Source organism: Oncorhynchus mykiss, chromosome 16 (genome assembly GCF_057628025.1).
Source record: "Oncorhynchus mykiss isolate SJ-2025 chromosome 16, ASM5762802v1, whole genome shotgun sequence".
In the NCBI taxonomy this organism is placed as follows: Eukaryota; Metazoa; Chordata; class Actinopteri; order Salmoniformes; family Salmonidae; genus Oncorhynchus; species Oncorhynchus mykiss.
This window is the reverse complement of record NC_143037.1, coordinates 26,185,269-26,198,211: the sequence shown is the minus strand read 5'-3', so window position 1 is coordinate 26,198,211 and position 12,943 is coordinate 26,185,269. Positions and strand designations below refer to the sequence as shown.

At 38.9% G+C, this 12,943-nt stretch overlaps 1 protein-coding gene across 3 annotated transcripts; it reads left to right on the top strand.

The window, feature by feature from the left end:
* Positions 1 to 1,427: 1,427 nt before the first annotated feature.
* On the top strand, positions 1,428 to 12,562 carry LOC110491737 (ataxin-7-like protein 3). Of its 3 annotated transcripts, XM_090202413.1 has the most exons (9): positions 1,507 to 1,643; positions 2,410 to 2,533; positions 2,816 to 2,948; positions 3,159 to 3,330; positions 4,955 to 5,055; positions 10,534 to 10,556; positions 10,659 to 10,684; positions 11,030 to 11,075; positions 11,529 to 12,556. In XM_090202413.1, exons 2-9 carry the CDS (start codon positions 2,483 to 2,485, stop codon positions 11,619 to 11,621), a joined length of 645 nt encoding a protein of 214 aa, XP_090058539.1. In that variant the 5' UTR covers positions 1,507 to 1,643; positions 2,410 to 2,482; the 3' UTR covers positions 11,622 to 12,556. The 3 variants fall into 3 exon arrangements, with proteins under 3 accessions (XP_021421101.1, XP_090058539.1, XP_021421100.1); XM_021565426.3 differs by lacking the exon at positions 10,659 to 10,684 and having other exon boundaries at positions 1,428 to 1,643; positions 11,542 to 12,562; XM_021565425.3 differs by lacking the exon at positions 10,659 to 10,684 and having other exon boundaries at positions 11,529 to 12,562.
* Positions 12,563 to 12,943: the final 381 nt, after the last annotated feature.

Here is a 12,943-nt window from a genome sequence, read left to right as displayed (position 1 = left end):
AAAAAATCACTGTAATATACAGTAAACTATTCTTTTCCGATGTAGCTGGCATAATATGGGCATGTAATGCTTTGCAATGTTAACTCCAATACTGTATCAACCATTGTGTTATACACAGCGTTTGTAGCTGGTTATGAATGTCTCAAATAACACAGGTTAATATTGGTCATTATCTGAATTTCCTGACTTTGAGACAATGACATTTGTATTTGAATTTGTTATGAACAAGGTAATGGTATGTTTTTCTTATGTAGTCATTTACTTTTTATTTTTCAGTCAGTCTCGAGGCATGATCATGAACAGCATCTTAAAATCCATCTTTGAAACTTTGAAAATATATTTTATGAAACAGCATATTTCATAAATTAATGAACACAAGATTTCTTAAGAACAGGTCAACTTTTAAGTCAATTTTTTCAGCTTTTACATTGCCGTTGGCTTTTCGATGGGCCATGGCTTATAAAATGGAATTTTGTATGCATTTTCACACACACATATTTATTTACAGTATTTATTCTGTTCATCCTTTCCCTTTACAATTAGAAATGGTAGACTTTTGTGCAGTTATGTCCTGATATAACACTGTTGATATAACACTGACTAACTACAGTAAGGTGAAACAACATTTTGGTCATAAAGTCTATCTTGTTCAATATCTTTGTTTCAAAACCCCCCGAGCCTAGGTGAAAAATCTGTGGATGTGACCTTGAGCAAGGCATTTAACCATAATTGCTCTGGATAAGAATGACTAAAATCTCAAATGTTATTAGTGACACCAGGACCTAGACAATTACGTGGTGCAAACAGAAGGCTGGAGGTAGCCCAAGTTTTTGTTTTATGACAACACAAGAGCAATTGGGTTGTCAAGCAGGTTCACATATTCTGGATCTGGCTATACTGAGTATCTGCACATTATTGGATTTGAGGCTGAAGATGAGGCAGTCTATAGTTGCACTTGTCATAACTGGGTCACTGGCATACACCTAGTGCCACAATTGCATGAGCAGCCTGTACAAAAACCTAACTCCATTCAAAGCAGGAGAAACCTTCAAAGCTGTTGCCCATCACTACTGTCATTTCCACCATTTTCATCAAACTGACCAGACATTTATAATTTGAAATCAACATACAACAATGTGTCAATCATGTCCATTTATCTAAAATATCATATCGATATGCATCTATATTAGAATTCTCAACACCTGCATGCTAAAACAAGGGCCGCAATGATACCAATATTGAGATACTCGGTAGAGAAGGGAAGTGTTATTTCCTTCATGATGTCTTTTAATTGTATGTGAGGGGACCTCTAATGAGGAATGCTGTGTTGCAATAAGCATTTATTAACTTGCCTCTATTTGATATTTCAACAACTGAAGCCAATTCTGCCAAGTTTTTAAAGCAGACGTTTACCATCAAATCATGTTATATGTAAATCCCAGAGAGAAAGAGAGAGTGTTAAAGACTGGAGTGGGAGAATATGGGTCACTTGGACTGTACGTGGACATGCTTAAATCCACTGACAATAGCCGGCTGGGTTCACTGAAGACAGTAATGCTGCTCGTGTTTTGCGTTCTCTTGTGTAGCGATCGATTGCTACTGCCTGAGTCGTCTGATGTAAAGATGGATGCCTTCCGATATAGGTAAATAAAATAAAAACATTTATGGACTGGCATGTATCTAATTGTTGTGATCGTCAAGGCTAAAGAGAGCTACACCGTGACGTGATATTTTTCTTGTGACACAATGTATCGAGTTTTTAAAACGAACAGCAGCAGTGCACTAAGCAAACCATAGCGTGCTTCGCAGTAATCTGTTTCTTGAAGTAACATTCAATGTCTTACAATTGCTTCCGATTGCACCATATGTTAAGTTGATACATTTATTTCCAGTATTTTTTGTTATTTTCTGTAAATGATCACAAAATATCCCCCGTCTCTTTCTGCTAATCTGAAATCGACACGAATACAATGGTGTCTATCTGCGTTATTTTCAATTGTGCATACTGGACAATGTTATGCCCCATAGTAGGGGCCGAGGACTTCTGTGTGATTTTTAAAAAAAGAATATAAGGAAAACATGTGTTCAATGCTGTTCTGTGAACGATATATGATGCGAAGCAGGACACGTAACATGTTATCTGATTTGTACGACAAACAACGAATAATCCAATTATTTTTTGTCATAAATGACAGGTTATAAACGTGAATAGCCTAGATTCCACTTTTTTAATATAATTCATTGTGCATTTAGTTGTCACCCTTTGTTACAATGTTTCATTGCTTGTTGTTGCTCCTGCTCCCCACACTCCTTACCATGACTCATTGAAATATATTTTACATTGTAAATGTCATGTATGAAGATTAAATTATGTGTTATGATATGTGTCTTCTCTCTTGTCTGGTCTAGCCCCGTCTTGGCCAATGCATGCTGCTTTACAGCATGAACACAGAAGTGTGGGCTCATCTTCTAATTCTGGCAAATGAAAATGGATGAGATTTCGATGTCCAGCCTGGACAACAGCAAGCTGGAGGTAAATATAGTAGTAGGTTTGGTTTAGTCCTGTGTGGACTATACATAAGGGTATCGTTTTTTTACCCACACTTTTCATTTTAGTCTTAGACAAAGGCTTAAACATTTGGACTGTGTGTCATTTTGGACTGCAGCTATGGCTGATGCGTAACCTGGCCGGCGCAATTCAGCTTGACTGTTTGGCCCTAGTGTGAATCAGTTCTGTAGCCAACTCTTCTAACAGTATCATTCCATAGAAAGGCTATATCCTGGTTCTATATAATAATGCTGGGTTGGTTGGCAGGGCGTAGCTCAGGACATCCTTTCTGACCTGGTGGAGGATGCTTGTCTGGGCCTGTGCTTTGAGGTCCACCGGGCCGTCAAGCAGGGCTACTTTTTCCTGGAAGACACGGACCAAGAAACCATGAGGGACTTTGGTATGTATTTCTACTTTCTACTCACCTATGTTTTCAAATTATTGTTTAACAATGGTTAAGATAAAGATGTGTACAGACGATATCATTCCACAAGTTTTAATTTGCTAACTACACCACCATACAATGATTGCAATATATAATATATACCTTTACTATGTAAAGTGCTTTGAACTACAATTTTTCTTTCTCTTTATTTTTTTGCATGAGTAGAAATTGTGGACCAGCCAGGAGTGGATGTGTTCGGGCAGGTGTACAACCAGTGGAAGAACAAGGAGTGTGTCTGTCCCAACTGCAGCCGGAGCATCGCTGCGTCACGCTTTGCCCCGCACTTGGAGAAATGCCTGGGCATGGGGCGCAACAGCAGCCGCATAGCCAACCGCAGGTTAGCCCCTACCAAATACTAATTGAGTGTATATAAACTGCTGACCCACTTGGAATGTGATGAAAGAAGTAAAAGCTGAAAAATCAGTCTCTCAACTATTGTTCTGACATTTCACATTCTTAAAATAAAGTGCTGATCCTAACTGACCTAAGACAGGGAATTTTACGAGGATTAAATGTCAGGAATTGTGAAAAACTGAGTTTAAATGTATTTGGCTAAGGTGTATGTAAACTTCCAACTTCAACTGTATGTCATATTGATGCGTTTACTGACATCTTTAAAGGGGTGGCTAAACTCACTAAATTCGCCTCCCTTTTCCACATCCTTGTTATGAAATGCTAGAAGCCATGACTGAAGCAACGAGGGTTTGAATGGGGAGTGTTATGTTCGCTAATAGCCTGGCGTTGTGTGTTCCTCTTTACTGATCCTAAACATCAACCATACTTTACGAGATGAATGGCTTAGCAACCACTCGACGCAGCATGGCAACGTGAACGTGATTGGTCAAGAATCTTAAACCCTGAGCATTTCCTCCTTTCTAGAATACCTATGATACTTGTGTTTATGATGCTAATGTTATCTCACGAATGTGAGGATGTTTGAGTTGGGTGGAGGGAAAACGAGCCCTTTTATAAAGACCAAGTCTTGTTCTTTCAACATAACATTGGCAACTATGTATTGTTTCATGTAAACAAGACTGAGGCGCTGTGTGCTAATGGGTATTTCTGTTGTCTGTAAAGAAATGGGCAGGCTGTAGGTTGATTCTGCTGCACTCAGCTCAGCTGCTTCTCCGTGCAGCGTTTACCATCCCCTTTTAGTGGGCAAGACTGGGCATGATTGAAATCAAAAAGAAAATCACAAATATCCAAGGATTTAGGAATTTATGTCATAGTTTTGGAAGATATTGACTTAATGACCAAAATGATCCTATTTGCGCTTTGTATTACATTTTGGCACTAGAATAAATGTTTCTGACTAATGTTGATGCCTCAGGCCGTTTTCAACCAGACAAGTATTTTTGTTTTGGTTCAGCTAACCTTTAAACACAGCTACCCTAATACCAGTTGACATTGCAGTGCAGACAGCAATGTAATGCCGTTAAGACTGGAGTTGCTGCCTCGAATACCCAAGCCGACAAGGTGAAACATCTGTTGATGTGCCGTTGAATAAGGCACTTAACCCTCATTTGCTTCAGGGGCGCTGTACTATTATGGCCGACCCTGTAAAATAACACATTTCACTGTGTCTCTCTGGTGTATGTGACGATAAAACATTTTCTCATACCACAACAGGGTAGTATTATTTTCTAATCAAATGTAGTTTGCACACTTTTCATTCAACTGTAGCCTTACTTTCTCTAGCAATCCTGAAGGAAGGATTCTTTCAAGTACTTTGCTTTAGCCTGCCCGGAGTAACAGACGGGCGGAGTTTGCCGTTTTTGAGACTATTCTATTGGTCCATTAAACCACACAAGCTCAATTAAGCGCAGATTAAATATTGGAAATGATTTCAAATAATTAAGCGCAGATTAAATATTGGAAATTATTTCAAATAGTATTTTGAACCCATGTCTGGCCATAAATCAATGGATGATGTCACTGACTGTCCTTTCTTCCCCACACAGAATAGTCACCGGCAACAACACTAACAATAAATCAGAGAGCGACCAGGAGGATAATGATGACGTCAATGATAACGACTGGTCCTACGGGGCGGAAAAGAAAGGTAAAGGACTGACTTTCACCCTCCTTTTCATGGTGATCTGGGTCCTGTTTAGTAGGCAGAAAACGAGCGCAAACGTTGTGAAACAGAAAGGTACCACATGACCTTATCCAATAAGAACAGAGGTTAAATCAAATCCCATTTTTATTTGTCACGTGCTGAATACAATCAAATGCTTACTTACAAGCCCTTAACCAACTATGCAATTTTAAGAAAAAATAAGTGTTAAAGTATTTACTAAATAAACTGAAGTAAACAAAAAATACATTCAAATTATAATGAAAAAAAAAAAGAAATTAAAAATAAATAAAGAGAAACAATAAAATAGCAGTAACAAGGCTATATACAGGGGGTACCGGCAGGGTTGGGTAGGTTACTTTCTAAAGGTAATCTGTTAGTTACTAGTTAGTTACCTGTTCAAAATTGTAAACAGTAACAACTTTTGGATTACCCAAACTCAGTAACGTAATCTGATTACATTCCATTACTATTAGATTACTTTCCCCTTAAGAGGCATTAGAAGACAAAAATGTATGTTAGCAATTGAACAACAACTATTGTAGGATAAATCAATGTTGAAGTTTACATAGCTGGCTATATATGGATGTAAAATGTTACTTTATTGGTTGGTTATGTAGGCTTCTTCTAACCCATCGCTTTCTACTACATATAATAATACGATTCAATTATATCTTTACATTAAAAACCAAAGTCTATCAGAATTCCAATAAATGTTTTACCCTTTGATCTTCAAGAATAGGATTTGAAAGTATAGATTAGCCAAATAGTTTTACCTGAGCATAACCCCAAAACTAAGGACTTATTAGCCAGCCCTACTTTGTTTCTGATTTTGTTGTCATGGAGAACTGATTGGGCTCATTGATTCGAGTTGAAAAATAAATGCTGCGCTCATGGAATGGCATGCTTTGAGTGCTGTTGAAAAGTGCTATTTACATGTGAAAAAGGAATGCCATATGCTGCATTTTCTATAGGCTGATTGTTTACCTTTTTGTTGGTGACACTTTGATATCTTGATAATCTGTAACTGTTTAAATGGTAAATCCACAGATGAAACAATAACAAAAAGGCTACCCCACCTCGGTTTTGGTAAAAAGCTGAGGGATGGGCCTGGAGAAATGTAACCACACCCAGATTAATAGACAGAGCTATGGATGTATGGACTGACCATCCATGTTATCAAAATGATTGTTTTAACCATGTTGTGAGGCTGTACGGTGTTTGTTTACATTTACAATGTTTACAAACATTGGAGAAAAACAAGCTTATATTTTGGGTTCTCGTGGAGTGTGACAGTTGAACTAAGCTCGAGGCATTTATATAAGTTATATTCTTCAAGAATCAATGGATATATATAATTTATACATCTAAAAATTGATGTGGCAGATAGACTTAAAGTGGCAATCAAAAGTGTGCATGTGTCCATTAGACCTATGGAGAATAAAAACAATTTAGCAATAAAAGCCCCACTTTTACTCCATAGGCTGAGATGCGCACTATGCAGCTGTTGCAAGAGCATTTTTCACTGGCTGTGTGATTCACATCAATGCGCTATGTAGATGTCAATAATAAGTGATATCCGTATCACCGTAGACGACACCACTGCTGTCATCCTTACCTCCAAGCGTTTATTCAAGTTGGATAATCTTTCGATGCCGACAGCAGTCGCACCATTGGAAGACAGTTTGGACTGTAGCCTACAAAAGCCTATTCATGCTCTTGTCCCGAGATCCATCAAACCCATTTGGTGTGTCACCATAGTGGTCTCTGACTTGTGGTCAGACTCGCTCACGTGGAACAAATTTAAACTTGCACCTTTTTTCAATACTGATTTGAATGTCATTGAGAAAACAGAAGTGTCAAGTATTTCTTTTCGCAAACATGCTTTCTGAATTTAAAAGTACTCCTCGACGTAATCATCTAGTTTTTCAAAAGTAGCTGTAATCTGATTACAATATTTTTTCTGGTATAGTAACAGATTGCAGTTAGGTTTTTTGTAATCTGTTACTCCCCAACCCTGGCTACCGGTACAGAGTCGATGTGCGGGGACACAGGTAGCCATTTGATTAGCTGTTCAGGACGCTTATGGCTTGGGGGTAGAAGCTGTTAAGAAGCCTTTTGGACCTGGACTTGGCTCTACGGTACCGCTTGCCGTGCGGTAGCAGAGAGAACAGTCTATGACTAGGGTGGCTGGAGTCTTTTGGAAATTTTTAAGGCACCTGGCATAGAGGTCCTGGATGGCAGGAAGCTTTGCCCCAGTGATTTACTGGGCCGTACGCACTACCCTCGAGTGCCAGTTGCCATACCAGGCAGTGATGCTCTTGATGGTGCAGCTGTATAACTTTTTGAGGATCTGAGGACCCATGCCAAATCTTTTCAGTCTCCTGAGTGGGAATAGGTTTTGTTGTGCCCTCTGCCCTCAGTGTGTTTGGACCATGACAGTTGGTTAGTGATGTGGACACCAAGGAACTTGAAGCTCCCAACCTGTTCCACTACAGCCCCGTCAATAAGAATGGGGGCATGCTCGGCTCTCCTTTTCCTGTAGTCCATGATAATCTCCTTTGTTTTGTATCACGTTGAGGGAGAGGTTGATATTCGAGGTCGACCGATTATGATTTTTCAATGCCGATACCGATTATTGGGGGACCAAAAAAAGCAGATAGTGATTAATCAGACAATTTGTATATATATATATATACACACAGTGCCTTGCGAAAGTATTCGGCCCCCTTGAACTTTGCGACCTTTTGCCACATTTCAGGCTTCAAACATAAAGATATAAAACTGTATTTTTTTGTGAAGAATCAACAACAAGTGGGACACAATCATGAAGTGGAACGACATTTATTGGATATTTCAAACTTTTTTAACAAATCAAAAACTGAAAAATTGGGCGTGCAAAATTATTCAGCCCCCTTAAGTTAATACTTTGTAGCGCCACCTTTTGCTGCGATTACAGCTGTAAGTCGCTTGGGGTATGTCTCTATCAGTTTTGCACATCGAGAGACTGACATTTTTTCCCATTCCTCCTTGCAAAACAGCTCGAGCTCAGTGAGGTTGGATGAAGAGCATTTGTGAACAGCAGTTTTCAGTTCTTTCCACAGATTCTCGATTGGATTCAGGTCTGAACTTTGAACACTTATTTCAACTAAATATAATACATAAATAAAATCAATTTAGTCTCAAATAAATAATGAAACATGTTCAATTTGGTTTAAATAATGCAAAAATAGTGTTGGAGAAGAAAGTAAAATTATTATAGGCATTATGACGTGTCGACTATTTCTTTCTATACCATTTGTATTTCAAATACCTTTGACTATTGGATGTTCTTATAGGCAGCCTAATCTCGGGAGTTGATAGGCTTGAAGTCATAAACAGCGCAGTGCCTCAAGTATTGCTAAGAGCTGCTGGCAAATGCAGTAAAGTGCTGTTTGAATAAATGCTTACGAGCCTGTTGCTGACTGAGCGGGGGTAGGTAAACTGCTATATCAAATCATAGACTTAATTATAATATAATAAACACACCGCAATACGAGCCTTTGGTCATTTATATGGTCAAATCCAGAAACTATCATTTCGAAAACAAAGCGTTTATCCTTTCGGTGAAATACAGAACTGTTCTGTATTTTATCGAACGGGTGGCAACCCTAAGTCTAAATATTGCTGTTACATTGCACAACCTTCAATGTTACGTCATAATTATGTAAAATTCTGGCAAATGAATTACGGTCTTTGTTAGGAAGAAATGGTCTTCACACAGCAACGAGCCAGGTGGCCCAAACTGCTGCATATACCCTGACTCTGCTTGCACAGAATGCAAGAGAAGTGACAATTTCTCTAGTTAATATTGCCTGCTAACATACATTTATTTTAACTAAATATGCAGGTTTTAATTGATTTTAAGAAAGGCATTGATGTTTATGGCTGGGTACTTTTGTGCAACGATTGCGCTTTTGTTAAATCATCACCCGTTTGGCCAAATTGAAGTAGGCTGTGATTCGATGATAAATTAACAGTCACCGCATTCATTATATGCAACGCATGACACGCTAGTTAACCTTGTAAAATCATCAACCATGTGTAGTTCACTAGTGATTATGTTAAGATTGATTGTTTTTTATAAGATAAGTTTAATGCTAGCTAGCAACTTATCTTGGCTCCTTGCAGCCACAGATCCTTTTGACGCTGCACTCGTGTAACAGGTGGTCAGCCTGCAACACAGTCTCCTCGTGGATTGCAATATAATCGTCGTCCAAAAAGGCAGATTCTTCTGAAAACTTGAAATCGGCCCTAATTAATCGGCCATGCCGATTAATCGGTCGCCCTCTAGTTGTTATGCTGGAACCACACGGCCAGGTCTCTGACCTCCTCCCTATAGGCTGTCTCATCATTGTCGGTGAAGTTAATGATGGTGTTGGAGTCGTGCTTGGCCATGCAGTCATGGGTGAACAGGGAGTAAAGGAGGGGACTGAGCATGTACCCCTGTGGGGCCCCCGTGTTGAGGATCAGTGTGGCATATTTGTTAATACCTACCCTTACCACCTGGGGACGGCCTGTCAGGAAGTCCAGGATCCAGTTGCAGGATCCAGGTGGTCTGCTTGAAACATGTTGGTATTACAGACTCGGTCAGGGACAGGTTGAAAATGTCAGTGAAGAGACTTGCCAGTTGGTCAGTGCATGCTCGGAGTACACGCCCTGGTAATCCGTCTGGCCCTGCAGCCTTGTGAATGTTGACCTGTTTATGGTCTTACTCACATTGGCTATGGAAAGCGTGATCAAAGTCGTCCGGAACAGCTGGTGCTCTCCTGCGTGCTTCAGTGTTGCTTGCCCAGATGCGCACATATAGAAAAAATTTAGCTCGTCTGGTAGGCTCGTATCACTGGGCAGCTCACGGCTGTGCTTCCCTTTTGTAGTCCGTAATAGTTTGCAATCCCTGCCACTTCCGACGAGCATCGGAGCCAGTGTAGTAGGATTCAATGTTAGTCCTGTATTGATGCTTTGCCTGTTTGATGGTTCATAGTTGGGCATCTGCGTCATCTGACAACTTCCGTATTGAGCGAGTCACTGGTACTTCCTTCTTTAGTTTTTGCTTGCTTGTTGTTTTCCATTGCAAAATGTTTTCCTACAGTGTGCCCTACGAAACACAACCCTGGTGACTGACAGTTATATAAATTGTGTCTACTCACAAGAGTAGACACATGGAAATTAGAATCCTATAATGGTGAATACCAGTAGTCAATCTTTACATTAATTTGAACTGAAACAGAGTTGACTTCAACTGTGCACATGCAAAAATGTAGTTGTATATGTTTGATCTTCACTTGATATCTAGTAGTAAAACAAATATGCTTTGAAGTGTTATCAATGTGCTTGGTTCTCTTGTGTATTTGTACATTATGATATCTTGTAAATCATTGAAATTATGTCCACGTGTCTTATAAAATGCTCTCGTTTTTGCAGCGAAGAAGAGAAAATCAGATAAGGTATTTGCACTTTCTTTGAAACAACAATTAAATATTTTCTGTAATAACATAGTTTTGCCACTAGTTGATCATTCTGCTTTTCTTGATGCTTTATCTGAATAGAATCCACTGCCACAGCTGAATTTCAAGTGAGAAATCGAAGGGAGAATGTTGATTGGCACTTGGGGTTTGTGTAGTTGTAACCAATCTAATAAAATTACTACAGGAAAGCACCGTCAAAACAAACCATAAAAATAAAGTTATCTTAATATGTTTGTAAAGTTTCCAACAGTATGCAGCATGATCCTGAAAGGCGACGAGACCAAATTTCGATTTCTTCAATTTTAATATTTGTTGTGATTGTCAAGCTTTCTGTTAAACAGAACATATTGTTTTTATTGAATAAGACAATTAAATTACAAATTTCTTATAGTTTTGTGTAAACTATTTTGTTTTATATGTACATAAATATATATTTTCCTTTTTTATTGTAGAATCCAAACTCACCCAGGAGATCCAAATCATTTAAACATAAGAGTGGTAAGTTATCATCATTAGTCTGTAACTACAAAATGCATGGTAATTGTGACAAATGGAGCGATTGCTTTAGGCCTCATTCTTTGGATAGGCCTAATACACACTCTGGCATTAATTCAATAGTATGACAGTGTTATGACAAAGGATATACTGTATGTAAGTTGTCCCTGAGACGCTCTACCCTAGTTCTAGGTCATTGAGACAGAGATTAAGTAAGGTGTGTACTGTGGCTCATATGAAATATAAGCTATCCTACAGATAATGGTGTTTTGTATTGCAGTTGCGCTGTGAATCTAAGAAGATATTGCTATTTTATATTAAGGTGGTTCCAGAGATCATTTGACAAGTGTAACTAAAATAAAAACCTCCTGGACCATCCCCATAATCAGATTTTCACAGCCACAGTATAATTTCCTTGGAGTGGAGAATGGAGGTGACTTTGATAAATAGAGTCAGTCTGTCTCCACAGGTATGATGGGCCCCAGACGGCGTATGGACAACCAGGAGAGCCCACGCATGCTGATGAAAGACGAGGCCTTCCCCCAGTGACAGACACACAGGAAGACCATTCAGAGTCCACCCTGGCTCCTTTTGTTTTTCAATGGACCGTGACAGATGTGTAGTAGACTATTGCTAAATGGGTCGTGTTCATTAAGCACCACACTGAACAAAACTGACTGATACATGGAGGTAGTGACTGAACTTCTCCAATAAGAAATGCTTGTTTGTTTTTCCATTGTGAAACATTTTAAAATGTTTTGTTACTATGTGCCCTAATGAACACAACACTGCTGAAGCAGTCCAGAGACTGTGTCTCTTCCGTTTTTCCTCTCCACCGAATCGTTGCACCAATAATCATTATTTTATATCATACATTATTTTATCGATAGGTAGCTCTTGGCTGGCCTCTTTACGAAATATTGTGTTAGAGCAACAGATAAGGAGTGAGGTCGTACAGTGGCTAGGCAGAGGCAGTCGAGGTCAGAGCAATGGATACTAAGGACCATTTGATTATGCACTGACTTTTTGATGATATCAGTCAAGAAGTCTTTTCAACTATCATTTTTTTGACAAGAACATAATTATGGACAAATGGACAGTTAAAATCAGAAGTCGCACAACTTACAGGCAATAATAATTAATGGTTTGTCATTTTATTACTCCATATTCACAGTGTCAACATCATGATTCTCCTACTGATGAGTATGCTGAAAGGACTCCCGTCACTTGTCATATACCTGTGGAAATAGGTTTTGAAATAAACTGCAAACTCCTTGCAGTAGAACATGGGTTAATCTGTTTCATTGTAGATGAGTAGTTAGTTAGGCTTGTTTTCTAGCATTCAAAACATTCTTTATTATTTGTTTACATTGTAAAGGGTTCTATGTCTCCTCAGTGTTGTGATAGTGTAAATATTTAAATAGTTGAAATGCTGCTATCATGGCTTTGTATTTGTTCATCTGTCAAGTAATAAACGATTGTCATCTGTCGATGTGTGATATTTGAACTGCGAGTATAGGAATTAAAATTATGTTTGGCTTGATGTGGGCTGATGCATACATCTGGGGAGGGGGGTTGCAACAAAGCCAAGATTTAGTAAACACTTTTCTGTTGAATGAACCTGAACATACCCTAAGCCTTCCCAGCCTGTAGTGCACTCAGTCGTGAGCAGGGGAGGCTGTTGATTGCCTGTTGTGGAAATTCAACATTTTGCTGTTTTTTGGTGTGTGCCCAAAGTGATGTAGCTAGTAGGCCTTTTAGCTTGCTATGTGTTTTTGAAAATGTCTTGATTTTAAAGCCTATACACTCAGAATTTGTATTTGGCATGGGGGTTGACAGGGTAGCCTTCAGTCTCAGAGTAAAGTATCTTT

Coding starts and splice junctions, on each gene's coding strand:
- LOC110491737 (XM_021565425.3), top strand. CDS start 2,483: ATGAAAATGGATGAGATTTCGATGTCCAGCCTGGACAACAGCAAGCTG. Junction 3,331..4,954: donor AGCCGCATAGCCAACCGCAG/GTTAGCCCCTAC, acceptor TTCCCCACACAG/AATAGTCACCGGCAACAACA. Junction 10,557..11,029: donor AGAAGAGAAAATCAGATAAG/GTATTTGCACTT, acceptor TTTTTATTGTAG/AATCCAAACTCACCCAGGAG.